Here is a 22,500-nt window from a genome sequence, read left to right as displayed (position 1 = left end):
TTAAGTTATTTCCATGAAAAATGCGATCAGGAAGCGCGGCGTTAACACTTTTCCACAAAAAACGGCGCGTGGGAGGGAAATTTAAATTCGTTAACCGATACAATATTCGTTAACCGAGACGAATTTTTCAGAGAAAGTCACTTCGTTAACCGAAAAATTCGTAAGCGGAGTCGTTCGTCAACCGAGGTTCTACTGTATATATATATATATATATATACATATACATATACATATACATATATATACATACATGCATACATATATATATATATATATATATATATATATATATATATATATATATATATATATATATATATATATATATATATATATATATATATATATATATATACATATACATATATATACATACATGCATACATATATATATATATATATATATATATATATATATATATATATATATATATATATATATATATATATATATATATACATACATACATATATATACATATATATATATATATATATATATATATATATATATATATATATATATATATATTTCTATATATACAGTACATATAACTAACTTTTATTCCTTCCAAACAGACAAAAAAGATGATTTTAGTCAAGATATCCCGGAATACCAACAGCTGGAGAAAATAAGAGGACCTCCAGTTCTGCCACCACATCTCCTGCAAGTTATTTTGAATAAGGACACTCCAATCTCGGTTAGCATTCATTATATTTATTGTTTTCTATAAATAATGTTTGCTTAGTGTAATTATGGATGCTGAACTTGTGGATTTGATGTCCTGAGGCTGAAACCTAGGTTGAAATTATTTGCTAATGTGATTAGAAGTGGAACAGAATATCGGCTAAATAAGCCTCAGATAAGGAACTTCCAGGGTTCCTCAGTTATGGGAATGAGAGATAGGATACCTCCAGTCTCAGTGCTAGGCCATATGGCCTAGTTTTCATTCATCCATAATGGCTAGAATGTATATTTGAGTTTTTTTTTGCAATTAATGAGCATAGGAGAAAGGTAATTAGTGATGAATTAATTTCTCAGTCCCAGAATTTTTTTTTTCTTTAATGGAAGGGTTTGGATGCTGAGTTTATAGACTGTAGATTACTGGACTGTTTTGTTATTCTGTGGAAATTAGAATAACTAGACTACTGAGTACATGTAGTTTTCATGTTGCACAAATGATTTCTTTGGAAATAAAAGGTGGAAATTTGAGCTAGCCATAGTTTAAAAAAGATTGTGCTGCTGTGAAAGAAGAAATAATAAATAATACGTAGATCCAAATTAACGGAAAGAGAGCAGTACAGTACAGCTGCTTGTACTGTACATATATTACAGTAATATACGCTACAATATCAGAAAGTGTTATATTAGATAGGTAGCCTACAAGTGTTTTGTTGTCACAGTACATTATTTACCTATAAGTGTGGCAATGACTAGTGTTATGTGTACTGCAGTCTTATTGTACACAAGTGTACATATACTGTACTGTATATTCACTGTACTAAAATGTGTTCATACTGTAATACAGTACAATACTTGTGCTGTTATAGAAATCAGGTAGAAGAATATCAGGTAAGTGCAGTGGGTTACATAGTGTATTATTCGACCTCTCAAAGGCAATGGGCAGTGAGTAGTTAGGTTAGGAGTTAACCCACCCAAGGGCAGCAAGTATTCGCCGATTCTCTCTCTCTCTCTCTCTCTCTCTCTCTCTCTCTCTCTCTCTCTCTCTCTCTCTCTCTCTCTCTGTTTGTGTGCGTGCATGTCAGGAAACATGAATTAAAGGGTCCGCAGCCTTCAATTCATGAAATTTCCGAGCACATGAAATTAAGCTGAAAAGTAGATAAACTAGTTAGAAAGGCCAAGATCAATGAAGAGGAAATAGTGGTTTCAACTAGTAAAGGAAACCCAAAAGGATTTTTTGCCTATGTAAACGGTAGAAAACCAATCAAAAACAACATTACCCCTTTAAGAGACTCAAGGTATTCTTATAACAAATGATTTGAAAAAAATAGGTCAGAATCAACGACCCTCCCCTAACCAGCTATCAAATATGAAGAACCATAATCATTAAATAGAATCGCCTTTACAATGGATGTCAAAAAGAAAATAAAAGGACTCGGTAAGTGTAGGGCACCTGGTCCAGATGATATTCATCCAAGAGAGATTATATAACTAGAAGAAGAGATAACTCCTCACTTTTGCAAAATGTTCTGAAAGACAGCCAACAAAAGAAAGGCACCACAAGAATGGAAACTAGGCAATGTTCCTGCAATCTACAATAAGGTACCAAAAGAAAAACCTGGTAACTAAAGACTTATGTGCCTAACTTCAGTGTCTTGCAAAATTTTTTAATCAATTATAGTAGATTCAATAGTAGAACATATAGAGAAAAAACAATCTTCTGATAGACAGCCAACATGGTTTTAGACAAAAGAGATCATGAGTGAAATCTGTTGGAATTTTTCCACTACATGTTTAGCATTTATGACAAAAGCAGGGCAATAGATATAATAGACCTAGACTTTCAAAAGGCTTTTAACAAAGTTCCACATGAAAAATTGATGGTCAAAATTAGAGCACTAGGCATCATTGACGAGCCAGCTGAATGGATCGAAGATTGGCTAACAAACAGAAAACAAAATTGTAATCAGTGGAGAAGCTTCAGAGTAGGCAGCTGTTACAAGCGGAGTACCTCAAGGATCCTTTCTTGGATCATTTCTATTTCTGATCTACATTAACGACATAGATTTAGAATTAACTAGTAGAATAGCAAAATTAGCCAACGATACTAAACTAAGCATAAATGCTGTGAACTTGGAATATGTAGAAGCCTTAAGAGAGGATCTAATGAAGCTAGGAGCATGGTTCAGAAAATGGCAAATGCTTTTAGAAATGTGGAAAATGTGAAGTTATGCGCATATGTTTTAGTAACCCACAATCAGATTACTTACTGCTGAGTAATGAAATAGAAAGTGTGGATCAGGAGGAAAATCTCGGTATTATTATCAGCAAGGAATTGAAGTTCACTAAACAGCATAAAAGCTGAAAATAAAGCACAAAAACTAATAGGTTACTTAAAGAGACTAATTCAAATGTAGAAACAAAAACATTGTACAGCTGTACACATCACTAATAAGACCCCATCTAGAACACAGAGTCCAATTCTGGGCACCAAGTGTTCAGAAAGATATAGGTAGACTGGAAGCAGTACAAGCTAGGGCCACCAACCTAGTTCCAACACTAAGGTAATTTGGATATAGATGGAGGATGGAACGTTTGAATTTATTTGATCTACAAACTCTACGCCTAAGGGAACAGGTAATAGAGGCATTCAAAATTTTCAAAGGATTAACAAATGTAGATTACAACATTCTATTCACGCCTAGCACAAATCAGTCAAGAGGTAACGGATACAAACTGGAATTTAAAAGATACAACACCTCTCAATGTGGCAATTTCTTTACATGCAAAATAGCAAATATTGTACTTGGAATAGACTTCCAGTGGATGTAGTAAACAGTAACACGGTAAATGAGTTCAAGAGTAAGTTAGACAAAATCATAAGAACTCTAAATGCTTAATTGTTCTGACACAGATACAAACCTTCGCTATTTATAGGGTATTACATTCGGCAACGCTTAAAACCTGCCAAGACAATTTTAGTGAGAGATAATTACCCCATCCGTTAGTTAGCGGGAGGGGGTTGGGGTAGACTAGCTACCCCGCTCACTCACACCTGTCGGTTAAGTAACCACTTTTTCTTTTGGCTCGGTAGAGTGTGGAGGTGCCGTCTCTCTCTCCTGTTAAACAAACTGCCTTGACTTTATTACTTTTCCTTTTTCTTTTGTGTGTATCGGTGTGTGTTTGGTTATTGTCCTGCCATGCGGACATGTCCAGGGATTGAAGGCCGCCGCTGTGGCACCTTCATGTCGTCCGTGGAGACGGACCCACACCCTTTATGCCCGGCTTGCCGGGGAACTCGGTGTTCACGGGACAACACCTGTTCCGAGTGTAGGGAGTGGCCTGCCTCCCAGTGGGAGAGGTTTGCTTGTAAGAAGCAGAAGAAGTCTAAATCGAAATCGAAGAAATTGCAGGCTTCTGCTTCCTCTATGCCCAAAATCTCTTCCCGAAGCTAATCCTCGACCAGGCCCTTCTGGGGCACAGTCGAGCAGTAGAGCAGGGCTTGTGACTCCAGGTCAACCCTGTGGGATAGACGAAGGTGGCGGCTCCCCTAGTGAGTCAGCTCCTTATCTTCCCTCAGGGAGCGCCTGTTCTTTTCCAGACCTTGTGTCTTTATGGCCATCGCTGGGTGTCGATGGTCCCCCAACAAAGGAAGTTCTCCTTGAACTCCTCTAAAGGGGAGCAGAGAGAAGGCGGTCATCTCCTTCCTCTGCGGAGGTCAATCCTCCTCTTCTGGGCGCAGACGCTGTTGCCCGTCGGTCAGGCCGAGAGTCGGGTTCCGGCGCCGAGGAGTTAACTAACCCACCAGGGGCGGTGGCAGGGCTCTCTCCAAGGCAAGCTCCTCCTTCGGGGGGAACATATCTCTCGTTCGTGAGAGAAGATAGCCTCTGTGCATCGGCAATCTCATTACGCGTTAGGTTCTCCTCCAGGGGCGGAAAGAGAACCTTGTTATAAGTATAGTTCTCCTTCGGGTGAACTCTCCTCCCCTGCAGAGGAATTATCTGTAGACCTTAATCAGTCTCCCCCTCGGGCGGAGTCTGTTGAACGTTCCTCTCCGGAGGTTTGTATAGTGGAGGGGTGGGTAACCCCTCTCCACCCCAGACGTTCTCCTCCTTGGGCTATGAGGAGACGTCTTTTTGAACCTGCTGCTTCTCCTCACGTTGACCCTTCGGGGTCTCGTGACGATCACCCTTTGGGCTGGCGTGATCGTGAGCCTTCGGGTTCTCAACATGTTGATCCTGCGTATTTCTCATGACAGCAGGAGTCCTTCGGGTCTCCGTTGCGGTGAACCTTCGGGCTCTTGGGAATTGAAACCTTTGGGTTTCTGTTACGCTGAACCCTCGGGCTCTCGTAACGACAGTAATGTTGAACCTCCGGGTTCTCGTACCGTCAGTCACGTTGATCCTTCGGGATCTCGTGACAGAGGAACCTCGGTTCCTCGTTACGTTGACCCTTCGGGGTCTCGTAACTTGAGTTACGCTGAACCCTTGGGCTCTCGTAACTTTAGTCGCGCTAACACTTCGGTGTATCGTGTCAGAGAAACTTTGGTTTCTCGTTGCGTTGATCCTTCGGGTTCACACAACACAGTTCACGCTGAACTTTCGGGTTCTCGTGCCCATAGTCATTCTTTTTATGACAGAGAGTTTTCAAACTCTCGTTGCGTTGATCGTTCGCGCTCACACAACACAAGCTATCATGAACCTTTGGGTGAGTGTAGCAGTGAGTTCTCTCACCAACCTGAGAGCTCTCGCACGCGCAACCAAGTTGGCACGCACGGCCAAATTGGCTTGCACGGCCAAATTGGCTTGCACGGCCAAATTGGCTTGCACGACCAAATCGGCGTGACGACCGACTTGGCGTGCATGATCGTCGTGGCGCGCGCAAACAAAATGGCGAATATGGCGTGCGGGTTCATCCTACGACGCCCCATATGTGCGAACATCCTGTTGCTCGCCTTGCGCGCGAACAAAACACTGTGCAGTCTCCCTTAGACCTCAACAGAGACAACAGTCGCCTGCACGACCGAGCCCAGACTATCCCTAAGGGTAGGCCTGTGCCGATCTTGCCTGTAGGGAAGCCTCCATCAGACAAGAGGGTTAGGAAACCTGCCCAGGTTCCTAAACCCAGGGAGCAGTTCTTTCCTAAGTACCTCCCCCTTAGTTCTTCCAGAGCCCCTAACCCCCCATGGCTTAGCACCTTATTCAATGTAATGCACCAAGCCATGAAAGGAGTCGGTCCCCGTTCCTTGTCCTTAGGTGACACACCTAGGATCCCCTTATCGCCTCCTCTCTTCCCAGGGTCCTCTCCTCCGTCCGATCCTAGGAGGAGTTCGGGAGATCCCGCACAGGCGGGTCCTTCGGGTAAGGGGAAACGGTCATCCCCTTGCAAGAGACCTCTGGAGGAGATTAGGCAAGAGCCTCAGGGTAGCCCCCTGCAGTTCAAGATGCCACAAGCCAGGCCAAAAAGGAAAAGGAAAAGGATTCATCCTTCACCCCCCAAGGAGGATAGGGTTACTTCTTATGGAGACTCCCGTCCTTTATTGGTCAAGATAGTGTCTAAGGAGGCACGACCTGCGACCGGACGGAACTCACCCCTTACGGCAACGGACTTACATTCCACCTGTAAGCCGACGGAGTTCTCTAGGCCCTTGGGGACAGAGGACCTCCGGCCTTGTGGGAGGGAACTGAAGCATTTGTTCACCATCCCCAAATCCTCGGACAGGCTTCCTTCCTCACTGCCTCCCAGGCAGCCGGAAGCGAGCACCTCCTCGGCAGTCTCCCTATCCTCAGTCTATCCAGTTGACGACTTCGACCCACTCCGGGCTCCTATGGATGAGAGCTCGGACATGGAAGGGAAGAGCGATCTCGAGGACGACGCTCTGCCAGCAGCCGCTAGCCCTAAGCTTACGGAGGATGAGAGAAAGGAGTCGGAATACGCCTTCCGGCAGGTCCTAGCCTGCATCTGTTCCATCAATGGACTTCCAGATCCATCGGCAGCCCCTCTAGATAGAAAAGAATTGGTCCTTGACCAGTTCTATGGCACTCAGAAACCTCATAGGACCAGTGCAGCTTTGCCCTGATCAAAGGGGTTGAAGAGTGCCAAACAGAAGGGAGTGTCCCAGGCAACTGGGTCCACCTCTTCTCTCCGCTCCAACTCTTCCTCCAAGCTCCTACCTCCTCCGTATGTGTTTCAGAGGAGGTACTACGAGATCCTCGGGGAATCTCTTCCAACGTTGCCTCTCGACCACTCTATAGAGGCACTCTCGAAGGCCACCCCCCTTCGAGAAACTTGCGGGACTTCCAGTCTCCTTTTCGGACTCTGAAATCCTAAACCAGGAGAAGGTGGCGAAGTACGCTATGCAGGCTACTTCGTGGCTGGATTTCTGGTTAGGATCCTTAGGAAAACTGATGCGGTCTAAGGACCTGTCTCGGGAGTTCTCCATGAAGTCTTTGGAGACTTTCCTATTGTCTGGCACTCGGGCCATCGAGTTCCTCTCCCATGAGGTAGTGAACCTTTGGGCCAGCACTATCCTGAAGAGGAGAGATGCCGTCATAGGCAAGTTCCATAGACATCTCCCTCAGGCCGAAGTAGCGAGGCTGAGAAATGCTCCTTTCGAGGACAATTCTTTGTTCCATCCATAGGATGTCGAGCGGGTGGCAGAGAGGTGGAGGAAGTCCAGTCAGGACTCTCTCATCCAAAAGGTCTTAACGGCTAGACCTTACCCCTCTCAGCCACAGCGGAAAGCATAGCAAAACCCGCAGCCGAAAAGGGCTAGAGACCCAAAACAGCAGGGTAAAAAGGGTGCATGCAAAGCAGGCCTTTCACAGCAAAAAGTCCTTTCATGAAGGAAAGGGTAAGAAGGGATCTGGCCGAGGCCGGTCCCAATAAGACAGGCAATCCTTCCATTTGCCCACCTGTGGGGGAATGCCTGCAAAGCCGCTGGCAGAGGTGGCTTCACCACGGGGCCGAACCATGGACGGTTGAGGTGATTCGTTCAGGGTATCGTATCCCGTTCACGCTCTCTCTCCCTCCACTGACTCTAGTGCCGATTCCATTGAACTCCTGTGCAAAGGGATCCGCACAGGAGTTTGCCCTCAGGGCAGAAGTCCAGTCCATGTTGGAGAAGGACGCTCTCCAGGAGGTCCTCGACGGGTCCCCAGGCTTCTACAGTCGACTCTTTCTTGTGAAAAAGGCGTTTGGAGGCTGGAGACCAGTCATCGACCTTTCGGCCCTGAACAGGTTTGTCGAACAGACACCTTTCAGGATGGAGACGGCCAACACAGTCAGACAAGCGATAAGACCCCAGGACTTCATGTGCACTCTAGATCTGAAGGACGCATACTTCCAGATCCCCATTCACCCGTCTTCCAGGAAGTATCTGAGATTCATGTTCAATCGGAAGCATTACCAGTTCAGGGTACTGTATTTCGGTCTTTCCACAGCACCCCAGGTATTCACGAGAGTATTCGGCCTAGTATCATCTTGGGCTCACAGAGTCGGCATCCGTCTCCTAAGATACTTGGACGACTGGCCAATTCTGGCAGACTCGGAGGCGGCCCTTCTCCGCCACCGAGACGAGCTTATCAAGTTTTGCCAGGATCTGGGGATCGTGGTAAACCTTGAGAAGTCTCAACTGCTCCCCTCTCAAGAACTGGTATACATAGGCATGCGATTAGACACCCTAAGGCACAAAGCATTTCCATCAGAGGAAAAGATCCAGAGACTGAGGGAGATAGCACAGGTCTTCCTCAGTCGGGAAGACCTCCCGGCGCAGTATTGGCTTCGCCTTCTCGGTCACCTCTCTACCCTGACCCGACTGGTCCCCAACAGTCGCCTCAGGATGAGATCCATCCAGTGGCGACTAAAATCCCAGTGGAACCAACACTCCGATTCCCGGGATCAACTAGTCCGCATATGGCTAGAGGAACAGTCGGACCTCAGGTGGTGGCTGGCGGAGCCGAACCTCTGCAAAGGGGTCGATCTTCTCGTCTCTCCCCCGGGAATTGATGCTTTTTTCGGATGCATCAAAAGAAGGGTGGGGGGGCTCACGTGCTGCACCATTACATCTCCGGCCAATGGTCCAAATCAGAAAGGTACCACCACATAAATCTCTTGGAAATGAGGGCAGCCTTTCTGGCCCTCAAAAAGTACCACCAGGTCCTGGCGGGGAACTCCGTGGTGTTGATGAGCGACAACACCACGGTAGTAGCTTATCTAAGCAAACAGGGCAGTACCTTTTCACAGCAGCTGTGCCGTCTTGCAGTTGAGATACTCAGATGGGCAGAGGACAACTCGGTGACTCTATCAGCTTGCTTCATTCAGGGCAAGCGGAATGTGCTAGCAGACAAGCTGAGCCGAGTGGTCTTTGAATCCTCTGATAGCCAACAAAGTCTTGACTTTGTGGGGTTCCCCGACTGTGGATCTGTTTGCAACGGCCCTGAATTTCAAGCTCCCGTTGTACTGCTCCCCAGTCCCGGATCCCCAAGCTCTTTGGCAAGATGCTTTCCAACAACGGTGGATAAACCTGGACGCTTACGTGTTTTCTCCGTTCTGTCTGATGAGAAAAGTCCTCAACCAGGAACGAGCAAGCAACAACTTGCAAATGACCCTCATAGCTCCGCTATGGCATCACGTAGAATGGTTCCCGGACCTTCTGCATCTCCTCACGGAGATCCCGAGGGAGCTTCCTCCACAGCACGACCTCCTCAAACAACCACTTGCCAATATCTTCCACAAAGCCGTAGCTTCACTTCGACTTCACGCCTAGAGACTATCCAGCACCTCCTCACACAGAGAGGCTTTTCGCAACTGGTTGCGAAGAGAATGGCTGGACACCTCAAGAGATCCACAGAGGCAGTCTACCAGGCGAAGTGGTCAGTTTTCTATGGTTGGTGTCGTGGAAAGGGTATCTCTCCCCTCGATGCCTCTGTTCCAACTATAGCGGAGTTTCTTGTATAACTTTGGGAAGAAATGCTTCTCTCGGTCTCGGCAGTCAAAGGCTACTGCTCAGCCTTGAGTCTCGCCTTTAGACTGAAAGGAGTCGATATTTCCTCCTCGGTGGAACTTTCTTTGCTCATATGCAGTTATGAGCTTACTTGTCCCCAGGCAGAGCTGAGACCTCCCCCTTAGAACAGGGTTTGGGTCCTCAGGTCTCTGAAGGGCTTCCCCTATGAACCACTGCGCCAGGCCTCCAATCGCCACCTCACGTGGAAGACGGTGTTCCTGCTCGCTCTGGCTTCGGCCAAGAGAATCAGCGAACTTCATGGTCTATATGCTGATGTCTCCCACTCTAGGATATGGGGGAAGTAATCCTCAACTACATCCCTGAGTTTGTAGCTAAGACTCAAAATCTGGCCCATTTCAGATAGAGAGTCTTTGTTCTGTAACTGGAGATCCAGACCAACTGTTACTATGTCCAGTAAGGAGTCTGAGGTGTTACTTAAGAAGAACAGCAAAAGCTCACCCCCGTGTACGAGCACTTTTTGTCAGCACGTGGAAGGTCAAGAGGAGGGTCACGAGGAATACTATTTCCTCCTGGATAAGGAAAGTAATGGAATACGCTCTAAATCCAGATCCTCCTCTGTCCAACTGACCCAGAGCTCATGACGTCAGAGGCATTGCAACGTCTCTGGCGTTCAAGAAGAATTTTTCTGTGGCACAGGTATTGCAAGCTGGCGTGTGGAAGTATCAGACGACCTACACAGCCCACTACCTGAAAGACGTAACCCACAGGAGTATGGAAACCTTCTCCATTGGTCCTGTGGTAGCCGCACAAGTGATCTAATGCCTCAGGCTCCTTGATGGACAATTAGCTGAGGGCTGAGGTTACCCGGGTTAGTCTGGGGTGAATGAAAAGAATGGCTGGCTCCCTTCCTTCTCTCTCCTTCTCCCCCCCCCCCCCCCCCCCCCCTGGAGAAACAGCTCCGCAAGACCGAAGCATAGCTGACCTCACCCCTCTGCAGGTAAGATTCATTTCCCTTGTGCATCCTGAGTATGAATAAATACTTTGTTACGTCACCAATACCTCATGAGGGAGGGTATTGGATATGTCTTAGAACTCATGCTTATCCTAGAGTTCCTACGTAAAGACAAGCCACGAGTCTCTCTCACACAAGCTTCTGTAGGCCGCTATCATCGAGTTACCTTGAACTACTTTGATTTTAGCGAGGGTAGGGTTCCTACTAATTAGATCAAAGATCAATTCGAAGGAACCCCGAGTCATGACCAAGGCCAGTTGGTAGAACTTCCTCCCTCCTAAGAGTAAGTCACCCTATAAATAGCGAAGGTTTGTATCTGTGTCGGAACAAATAACAAATTTGGAAATAATTTGTATTTTTCCTAACATACAAACCTGGAGCTATTTATTCAAATTGGCCCGCCACCCTGTCCCTCTAGAAGTCTTGCCAGAAAGCAAAAGTGGTTACTCAACCGACAGGTGTGAGTGAGCGGGGTAGCCAGTCTACCCCAACCCCCCTCCCGCTAACTAGCGGATGGGGTAATTATCCCTCACTAAAATTGTTTTGGCTGGTTTTCAGCATTGCCGAAAGTAATACCCTATAAATAACTCCAGGTTTGTATGTTAGGAAAAATATAAATTATTTCCAAATTTGTTATATTTAATTGCTACCAAAGAGTAAATGGAGTATCCGTGGATGGACTAAAAAGTCTTGGAGACATCCAAAATCCTTGTAACTCTCTCTCTCTCTCTCTCTCTCTCTCTCTCTCTCTCTCTCTCTCTCTCTCTCTTCTCTCTCTCTCTCTCTCATCTCTCTCTCTCTCTCTCTCTCTCTCTCTCCTCTCTCTCTCTCTCTCTCTCTCTCTCTCTCTCTCCACTGTTTTATCCTCTGTTTTTATCAGTACAGTATTAGGAGATAATTATGGTCAAATAGCTTCTCTTATTATATTATAGAATTGGCTAATTTTCAATAGGCTGTTAGCCTACAAAAACCTACTAATCCCTTCCCCATTATCTTCCATCAGGAGTTTTACAAACATTTTTATCATCTGCCATTAATGTTAAGAAAGATTTTTATGTTTATTAGCCGTTATTTATGCAACATGATGTTACCACCTAGTTAGCATTTGGATGCGAGATCTCGTTTACATTTCGTGTTATAAGTGACATCCCAATCCTTAGGGTGATAGTGCCAGGGTTGGACTGTAAGTATTACTAGGAATCTTTGCAGCATTACTAGGAATCTTTTTAACATTGCTAGGAATCTTTTCAGAATTACTAGAAATCTTTACAGCATTATTAGGAATCTTTGCAGTGTTACTAGGAATCTTTGCAGTATTATTAGGAATCTTTGCAGCATTACTAGGAATCTTTTTAACATTGCTAGGAATCTTTTCAGAATTACTAGAAATCTTTACAGCATTATTAGGAATCTTTGAAGTGTTACTAGGAATCTTTGCAGTATTATTAGGAATCTTTGCAGCATTACTAGGAATCTTTTTAACATTGCTAGGAATCTTTTCAGAATTACTAGAAATAGCATTATTAGGAATCTTTGAAGTGTTACTAGGAATCTTTGCAGTATTATTAGGAATCTTTGCAGCATTACTAGGAATCTTTGCAGAATTATAAGGAATCTTACTGCAATGCTAGGAATCTTTGCAGCATTACTAGGAATCTTTTCAGCATTTCTAGGAATCTTAGCAGCATTACTAGGAAAGCTTTGCAGCATTTCTACAATTTTTTGCAGCGATCCTAGGAATCTTTACAGCATTACTAGGAATCCTTGCAGCATAACTAGTAATCTTTACAGTATTACTAGAAATCTTTGTAGCATTACTAGGAATCTTTGCAGCAATTCTAGGAATCTTTGCAGCAATTCTAGGAATCTTTCCTGCATTACTAGGAATCTTTGCAGCTTCATTTTGCCCTTGGCTTAACCCTTTCTTTTAGCCCTCTGCTTTCTACCGTGTTCTATCTTCCATCTTGTTGTTTAACCCCTTTTAACTTTTACTTCATAATACAAGCATAGACTTTCCCTAGTTTATCCTCCTCTGCAGTGACTAGCCTCCCAGGTCCCAGTGGTGGGCCATATAAGACAAATTCTATCAATTCATTAGTGCGCCCTGTTGATGTATGCACTGTATTGTCACTGATAATGGTAAAAGCATGAAAGGCATCAGATGATATAAAAGTTACTGATCCCATACCCCTTTTCCTCCTTGCTGCCCTGCACAGTTTGTTCAGGAAAAGTGAAGTAATCATCAGATTCATTGCTGAGGATCCTCAGGAAGCATCATCTGTATAGTGAGATCACTTTTTTTTTTTATTTGATAAAAAAGAAAGACTTTAATTTGGAAGGGCTTGGGAGGAACCTGTAATGGGGAGAAAATCAAGAGGGTGATAGAGAATTAGATGACGAGATAGGGTGAAGGATGATATGGAGAGAAGGTTTGGTGGAAGAGGATGCCTTTGATCGAAGGCATTGGAGAGGATGCATCAGGCAACCGGCCCCTTAATGTAGGGGTAATGGTGGGGAAGAAGAAGAAAGACTTTAATTTGAAATCATCCCTAGATCTCAAAAGAAGCATGGATCTGATTTATGGATTTGCATGGAAAAGCATCTATTTATTCAAATTCAGAAGTAATTTTGATATGGGTATTGGTATTGCAGAAGTTTTTATGATTTTGTCAGTGTGAATTCTCACTTGCCTATTGGTTTGATATTCATGTGATTACTTTTATTCCATCAGTGCGAGCCTACTCTCCTCCCTGAGCCAAATCACGTTATGCTGAACCACATGTATGCCTTGAGCATCAGAGACGGAATGATGGTTCTGTCCACTTCTCACCGTTACCGCAAGAAGTGTGTTACAACCCTTATTTACAGACCCATTGAATAGGCAGTGCATTTCAAAGGTAAATTTAATAAAGTATATTTATTTGGAATATGTACAGTACAGTATTATCATAATTATTGTTTATAATATTTATAATTGTGAAAAACTAGAAAGGCCATTTACTTTCTTAACAAGCTTTAACAAGAGAATGTGTGCATGTTAAGAAATAAAACCAGAATGAAGAGAATTAGAGTACCGTATAGTTAATTTCTGTACATATGAAATAAGAAGTCCAGTTATAGATCAATATAAAGTATGATAAATAATTTTTAAATAAATCTTCAACACACTGTATTATATAGTATTTAATAAAAGGGAAGGTCTTATTTGTAATAATTTTAAAAGTTGCTTTGCATCCCTTTCAGATAGAGGCTACGGGCTTAGTGTTATGTGCCATGTGTTGGGGATGGCTGAAACCATTTCGCTGCGAATACTGTGTTAAGAAACTCATTGCTTGTTGCTAAGGTTGAGAGTCCTTCAGGCCTTGATGGCTGAAAAGTGATGTAGTAATGTATTAAACTCCTTCAACTAATGAAAGGTATTCCAACGTGCTGAGGCGGGCCACAAATTTATTGACATTGTAACGGCCACATATCGTCTTGTAGGGTTTTAGGTGCTTTTCCAAAGCCGTTCAATTTGTCAAAAGGTTTTGCAAAAAATTTCTATCCTAAGCGATGGTTAGGGAACCGTATTGTAATAGAGGTAGCCTTTATATTCAAGAAATATAGTGCCTTTTTTCTTGGCCTATACTATTACTGTACTTCTAATTCTTACTAATCCAATTTTTTTCACCTCTCCTGTCAGCCTAATGATGGGAAAAAATTTTAGCTTTTAAATATGTTTGAACTTTTTTTCACCATCTTTAACGTAATGAAGCTTATGGTTAATGTGGAGCGTAATTCAGATGAGTTGACTGAGACTTAAGGAAGTATTATCGTAATATCGTAAATTTTTAGAAGTATGATCCCACATGATTTTTTGTGCACAAGGATAATGATATGCAGTGAAAATGCGCAATTTTGAAGTGACAGACAAGGCATCACGAGTCTCTTCATTTTGAATTTCTTGCCAAAGCAGGAATAATTAATGATTTGTCACAGAAGGTAGTTTGTTTTGTGATTTTTTGCAATTTTTATACACTCTAGTATATAGATTTTATTATGTTTTGATAATACAGTATTATTTTACAGATATGATTTGCTTAGTAGCCTGGAGCTATCAGTGTGGAAGTTTATTGCGCAAATTGTTTTTCTATTAATCATGTAAAAGTCCTCATTTCCTTTCGTAGCTTGATACTTTAAATCCTAAGACTGCCTCGTCTATCAACAAAAATGAGACGGTGTACATGAAAGATTACACTATTCCTTCTTTTTTAATCCTTTGTGCCTGTACTTCACAGGCTGGTGTTGTACATTAACAGGGGCATTGTGATAGTCCTAGAAGTCACACTTAACATTTTATATTCTTCAAGTGAATGCCTAGGAAGACTGTATATAGGGAAAAGACACATGCATATAAAACAAACATTTTTAATACTAGAGTATGTCTGGGTACAAAAGTTTTACTCTGTTTTAAAATGTTTGTGTTTATATGTATGTGCCTTATACATAGGAAATTATAGTTATATATATATGTATATATTATATACACATTGAAGCTACCCAACCCCCATTCATTAAAAATATATCTGTTGTTTGGGTTACAATCCCCACCACTTGGCTAGTTCGTCATGGACTCGGTCACTTGAGTTCAAGAGCTGGGTGATGCTAGTAGCATGGTAACTCAATACAAGCGGTGTTAACACTCAGTCACAAAGGTACACTCTTGCAGAACAGACTGTACCCTGCTGTCAGTCTTTTTAATTTTTTAAATTTCAGTTTCAAAAGAATGCTTCTACTAAATCATTCACTTTTTATCTTCCCTTTGTATATAAAATTGTCTATTGGGCATACAGTATTTACATGTAACTTACACCATATATCAAAATGCAGTTAAATTGACTATAGAGTATCTCATACAGCACCTAGCTATACTGTATTAAGTGTAAAATACTGAATTCATCTACAGTATTTAAAAGCAGGGGAAAATATGTATATACAAAGTATTGCACTATTTTATTAAGATTTACTACAGTTGAAGAAAAGGTACCCACTTTGTAACCTGTCAAATACAACAAAAGCAGGTAAATCACATAGATAGAAAAGATTAAACCAGCGTTTCCTAGAATATATAATTAGTTAAAACAGATTATCATAAGTAACCCAAGCCATTGTTTATTAGATCATTAATTTTTGCAGTTATTTAAATAATTTTAGTACTGTAATTCATGAAGAATTGTGCTTGGATAGAGCTTTTTATCATTGTGTTTTGGTTTTTTGAATAATGTATGTTTCTGTTTATTTTTTATTTATTTTTTTTTGCAATGTGTATACATCAAACACAAGTTGAAATAGTGCCGCTGTATATTTCTGTGACAACATCTTTTGTTGCAGAAAAAAATAAAAAGACAAACGCTACTCAAGTTTCATTGTCCCACTTTTTTCAGTTTGCTTTGTCTTATATGGTAGATTTTACTACCAATTGTAAAGTGAAGTAACTTGGCCACACACCACGGGGTCACAGTCAGAAGCAGAATTGATGAAGAAAGGCTAAGAAATCCTTGTGGCAGGTGGTAAGTGAGCAAATGGAACAGAAGGTAAGCAATAAACTGTTTGCCAAAGGGATAATCATCAGTACAACTCTTTTAGTGCACTGTAGGCCTTATTTAAGGGTCTTTCCTTTCTTCAACCTTGCTGTGTAGCTTCTAATTAGTATTTCTAGGAGATTCATATGGCTTTGTCCTCGAAAATCTAACTGCGTTGACGTCTATATTTTAAAAATTTCTCGTTTTCCCTCACCATTGACAACCCACCCAAGTACAATGACGAGACAATCGATTGGCTGATGAATGGAACAAATTTTGAAATGAAATATATTAATTTTAAAACAATCTACAAAACTTCTGAATATTAAATATTATTAATTATTTCAATCTAAACACATGATCTGTATTACAAAACCCCATCCTTAGCTAACAAGGATAGTGAGGTTACAGACACTACAAGAAACTATCGAATTTGAGCTTTACTTGAACCCCAGTCCAGCAGATTGCCAGGCAGGGACAATTTTTAATTGTATTCCTGACAAATGAAAGTCTTGAAAGTTTGGGCTCATATTAGGAATGCTATTACTTCTCTTAATTTTAGTAAGAATCTGTCTTGGGAAAAGGTTGTAACAGCAAGTACTGCTCCAGGAGGTATGTTTTGAGGGCGCTGTACGCTATTGAGGTGTCCCCTTGCTCACAAAACCAATCTGAGATTTCCGGGAAAGTGTCCTTGGGGATCGCCACAATAATAAAGTCTGCCAGTGAAAACGTTGTAGTGATTGTGCAATAAGTGAAAGTGGTGTTGTAACTAGTGATGTTAATCTTTTGGAAGCAGTGGTGTATCAAATCTTATTTTGCCACGCATTATTAAAATGAAGCCTGGTTTTTTTATAAAAGTTGAGCTTTAGGTCCTTTGGTAGTGGTAAGTGATGTGGTAACGTAATTGGGATATGTTATTTTGAATAATTGGTATTGGTTAATGTACCTCTAATTTAATGTCCTTTTTATTGCTCTAATAGTTATATTAGGCTTTCCCAATCTGGAGTAGAGTTCTTGCAAAAGAGGAGGGTTTTTCTCTAGTTTTTGTTGACTCTAATATATAGTACATTTAAGGTAAGAAAGAGTTTGGGTTTTTAATAATCATTAATTTGGTTTGTCTCTTTCCCTCACTTTCCCTCCTGCTAAATGTGGAATGAAGCTCAGGTAAGTTTCAGCGAAATAAATAGGATTGTAATAATAAAATTTATTATTTATGTACTCACTTGAGGTTCATATTCCCCCCCCCCCCCCCCCCCCCCGCTACTTATTGATTAAGTTTCGATTTTGTAAACTGAAGAATGGGTCACACTTCTTGCCAGACAACACAATCCATACAGCAATTATATACTTGGGGTGTTGGTAATGGAGAGTGAGGGGAAACGAGAAAATGTTAAGAGATAGACGTCGACATGAGGGTAACTTTTCGAGGGTAAAGCAATATGAACCTCAGATGAGCATATGAATAATTTTATAATTAGAATTATATTTTTCCCCTGGTTTCACCTTAAGATTGAATGGCTTTCCACCCCCCACCCCAGCACTCGGATGTAGTGTTTAAAATCAATAAATCCATTCTCATACCCCGCCAAAGTCCTATCAAAATGGTGTTCAAATTACAGAGTTAATGAGCAGAGCCATTATGACTTTGTATATGCATAGTTATGACTGTTCATGCCTAAATTGATTTGTAGAATCCTATTAGTTTGAAGCCAAAGGAGGGAAAAATTTATTATGATTAGCAAAAGAGTGTTGGAAAATCCTTTAAAAGATACTTTATAAAAGCATTCTTTAGGCTTGCAATAAAGCATAATTGAATTGCTTTTAAAAGGTATTATTCTATTGAAGCCTTCCATTAACTTCCAACAGATGATGACAAAATTGATTTTGAAGAATAACTTGTCTCTGGAAGCATTCAAACAGCTTTCAACAAAATATAAAGTTATTATTTTCACCTATACATTTTCTTTGCAAAAATTATTTAAATTTCAGGATTAAGTAACAAAAATATTTAGGAAGAATCATATTTCCAACCATGCTAACATCTTGCGGCAAAGTATAATCAAATTAGTTGAAATATATATAGGTGCTGTATTTTACTTATACTCAGATGTGTTAATTCATAGAAAGAGAGTCTTATGACACATACAGAGGATGAATTAGTCAATCAGGATATAGACATTTCCTGCTAAGGAAATGAATAATGTGAAGAGGTTCTTTTGGTTTATAGGATGCTGTTCACAAAAAAATTTCAAAATCTGCAGTTATATTTCATTCAAGTACTCTTGCTAAAATTAATTATAATGTTTCTTTTATCCTTTTTTTTCTAAAATCATTCTCTAAAAAGTGTAATGTAATTGATGAGTTGGTTGATGATTTATCTTTTTTTTTGTGTTAAAATTAGTAATTTCCAGGCAAATAAAAGCCTTAATTTATAGAGATAAAAAATATAAAAAATTATGAAAATAATGAAAAAATATATTGCAGATTTCTGTATCTACTGAGTTTTTCAGCTACCGCGGTGATTTCTTAGAATGTAACACCTATGATAGTTGAGGGGTTACTGTGTGTATATATACTGTAAACTATATATATATATATATATATATATATATATATATATGTTTATATATATGTATATATATACATATATATATATATATATATATATATATATATATATATATATTTATATATATATGTATATTTATATATATATATGTGTGTTTATATATAATATGTATATATACAGTATATATATATATATATATATATATATATATATATATATATATATATATATATATATTTCCCCCTGTGGCCCACCCCTTCTCCTGTATTATAATCCTGTGAGACATCAAAGAGGTGGAGCTGGGGGGAGAGTGACTGCTCCCCGCACTCTAGTTTTGGGGTGTTTGAATGTGCGTGGATGTAGTACGATGGAGAGTAAAAGATGTGATATTGGAAGTATGTTTAGGAATAGAAGGATGGACATATTGGCTTTGTGTGAGACCAAGATAAAAGGGAAAGGTGAAGTGATGTTTGGTAAAATGTCTGGTAGAGTGTCTGAGATTGAAAGAGGAAGAGCAAGAGAAGGTGTGGCTTTATTGCTGAGTGAATGGATGACAGGTAAAGTAGTGGAATGGAAGGAGATATCATCTAGGTTAATGTGGTTAAGGGTTAGGTTGGGTAGGGAATGTTGGGCTTTTGTCAGTGCGTATGGGGCAGGTTGTGAGAAAAGTGAAGAAGAGCGGATTGAGTTCTGGAATGAATTAACTAGGTGTGTAGGAGGACTGGGTAGAAGGAATTATGTAGTTGTCATGGGTGTCTTAAATGCAAGAGTTGGCGCTGGAGAGGTAGGTGTCATTGGGAAGTATGGCGTACCAGTGAAAATGAGAGTGGTGAGAGACTGGTAGATATGCATGTTGAGCAAGAGATAGTGATAAGTTCTAGCTTTTTCAAAAAGAAAGATAAAAACAAGTATACATGGGTAAGAGTGGTAGAAAGGGCGTTAATGGATTATGTGTTGATAACTAAAAGAATGTTTGGAAGATTGAAAGACGTGCACGTGTTTATGGGTATGGCTAACGGTATGTCTGATCATTTTTTGGTGGAAGGAAAATTAGTTGTAGCAAAAGAGTGGGGAAATAGAGTAGGTGGATGTAAAAGGGAGCTAATGAGGGTTGAAGAGCTAATAAAACCGGGGGTAAAAATGAAATATTAAGAAAGGTTGAAAATGGCATATGATAAAGTGAAAGTGAGAGAAACTGGTAATTTAGAAGAGGAGTGGAAGTTAGTAAAAGAAAATTTTGTTGGGATTGCAAGTGATGAGTGTGGCAAGAAGTTTGTTGGAGGCAGCATGAGGAAGGGCAGTGAAAGGTGGAATGAAGGAGTGAAGGTAAAAGTGGAAGAGAAAAAGAGGGCTTTTGAAGAATGGCTGCAGAGTAATAGTGTAGAGAAGTATGAAAGATATAGAGAGGATAATTTGGAAGTAAAGCACAAGGTAAGTGAGGCAAAGAGGGCAGCTGACCTGAGGTGGGGTCAGGGATTGGGTCATTCATATGAAGAGAATAAGAAGAAATTTTGGAAAGAAGTGAAGAGAGTAAGGAAGGTTGGTTCAAGAATTGAAGAGACAGTGAAAAATAGAAATGGAAGGTTGTTAAAAGGAGAGGAGGCAAGGAAAAGGTGGGTGGAATATTTTGAAAGTTTACTGAATGTTGAGGAGAATAGGGAGGTAGATATAATTGCTGTTGCAGGAGTTGAGGTGCCGGTGATGGGAGATGAGAATGAGAGAGAGATTACAAGAGAGAAAGTGAGGAGAGCACTAGATGAAACGAGAGTAGGAAAAGCATCTGGTATGGATGGTGCGAGAGCTGAGATGTTGAAGGAAGAGGGTGTAACTGTACTTGAATGGTTGGTGAGATTGTTTAATATGTGTTTTGTGTTGTCAATGGTACTAGTAGATTGGGTTTGTGCGTGTGTTGTACCACTATATAAGGGTAAGGGAGATGTGCATGAATGTTGTAATTCAAGGGGTATTAGTTTGTTGAGTGTAGTTGGAAAAGTGTATGGTAGAGTACTGGTTAACAGGATTAAGGATAAAACAGAGAATGCAATCTTAGAAGTACAGGGTAGTTTTAGAAGAGGTAGGGGTTGTATAAATCAGATTTTTACAGTTTGGCAGATATGCGAGAAATATTTAGCAAAAGGTAAGGAGGTGTATGTTGCGTTTATGGATCTGGAGAAAGCGTATGATAGTTGATAGGGAAGCAGTGTGGAATGTGATGAGGTTATATGGAGTTGGTGGAAGGTTGTTGCAAGCAGTGAAAAGTTTCTAAAAAGGTAGTAAAGCATGTGTTAGAATAGGAAATGAAGTGAGTGATTGGTTTCCGGTGAGAGTGGGGCTGAGACAGGAATGTGTGATGTCGCCGTGGTTGTTTAACTTGTATGTTGATGAAGTGGTAGGAGAGGTGAATGCTCAAGTGCTTAGACGAGGATTGAAACTGGTAGACGAGAATGACCATGAATGGGAGGTAAATCAGTTGTTGTTTGTGGATGATACTGTACTGGTTGCAGACGAGGAAGAGAAACTTGGCCGATTAGTGTACAGAATTTGGAAGGGTGTGTGAGAGAAGGAAGTTGAGTGTTAATGCGGCTAAGAGGAAGGTTATGAGATGTACGGGAAGGGAAGGTGGTGCGAGGTTGACATGAATGTCATGTTGCATGGAGAGTTACTTGAGGAGGTGGATCAGTTTAAGTACTTGGGGTCTGTTGTTGCAGCAAATGGTAGAGTGGAAGCAGATGTACGTCAGAGAGTGAATGAAGGATGCAAAGTGTTGGGGACAGTTAAGGGAGTAGTAAAAAATAGAGGGTTGGGCATGAATATAAAGAGAGCTCTGTATGAGAAAGTGATTGTACCAACTGTGATGTATGGATCGGAGTTGTGGGGAATGAAAGTGACAGAGAGACAGAAATTGAATGTGTTTGAGATGAAGTATCTATGGAGTATGGCTGGTGTATCTCGAGTAGATAGGGTTAGAAACGAAATAGTGAGGGTGAGAACGGGTGTAAGAAATGAGTTAGCAGCTAGAGTGGATATGAATGTGTTAAGGTGGTTTGGCCATGTTGAGAGAATGGAAAATGGCTGTCTGCTAAAGAAGGTGATGAATGCAAGAGTTGATGGGAGAAGTACAAGAGGAAGGCCAAGGTTTGGGTGGATGGATGGAGTGAAGAAAGCTCTGGGTGATAGGAGGATAGTGTGAGAGAGGCAAGAGAGCGTGCTAAAAATAGGAATGAATGGCGAGCGATTGTGACGCAGTTCTGGTAGGCCCTGCTGCTTCCTCCGGTGCCTTGGATGACCGCGAAGGTAGCAGCAGTGGGGGATTCAGCGTTATGAAGCTTCATCTGTGGTGGGTAACGGGGGAGGGTGGGCTGTGGCACCCTAGCAGTACCAGCCAAACTCGGTCGAGTCCCTTGTCAGGCTGGGAGGAACGTAGAGAGGAGAGGTCCCCTTTTTTTGTTTCATTTGTTTGATGTCGGCTACCCCCCAAAATTGGGGGAAGTGCCTTGGTATATGTATGTGTATATATATATACATATATATATATATATATATATATATATATATAATGTATACATATATATATATATATATATATATATATATATATATATATTCATATATATATATTTATTTATATATATTTATATATATGTTTATATATATATATATATATATATATACATATATATATATATATATATATATATATATATATATTTA

The 22,500-nt window shown here is 41.0% G+C and overlaps 1 protein-coding gene across 1 annotated transcript in view; it reads left to right on the top strand.

The window, feature by feature from the left end:
* LOC137656685 (5'-AMP-activated protein kinase subunit beta-1-like) overlaps positions 1–16,053 on the top strand; it is a 68,631-nt gene extending 52,578 nt beyond the window's left edge. The window contains exons 5-7 of the mRNA XM_068390879.1: positions 580–701; positions 13,391–13,556; positions 13,903–16,053. Coding sequence (XP_068246980.1) covers positions 580–701; positions 13,391–13,540 — 272 coding nt within the window. The 3' untranslated portion in view covers positions 13,541–13,556; positions 13,903–16,053. The remainder of the gene's footprint in view (positions 1–579; positions 702–13,390; positions 13,557–13,902) is intronic.
* Positions 16,054–22,500: the final 6,447 nt, after the last annotated feature.

This window comes from Palaemon carinicauda, chromosome 17, assembly GCF_036898095.1.
Source record: "Palaemon carinicauda isolate YSFRI2023 chromosome 17, ASM3689809v2, whole genome shotgun sequence".
Taxonomy (NCBI): domain Eukaryota; kingdom Metazoa; phylum Arthropoda; class Malacostraca; order Decapoda; family Palaemonidae; genus Palaemon; species Palaemon carinicauda.
The sequence above is the reverse complement of the archived record's forward strand: the minus strand, read 5'-3'. Positions and strand labels throughout refer to the sequence as shown.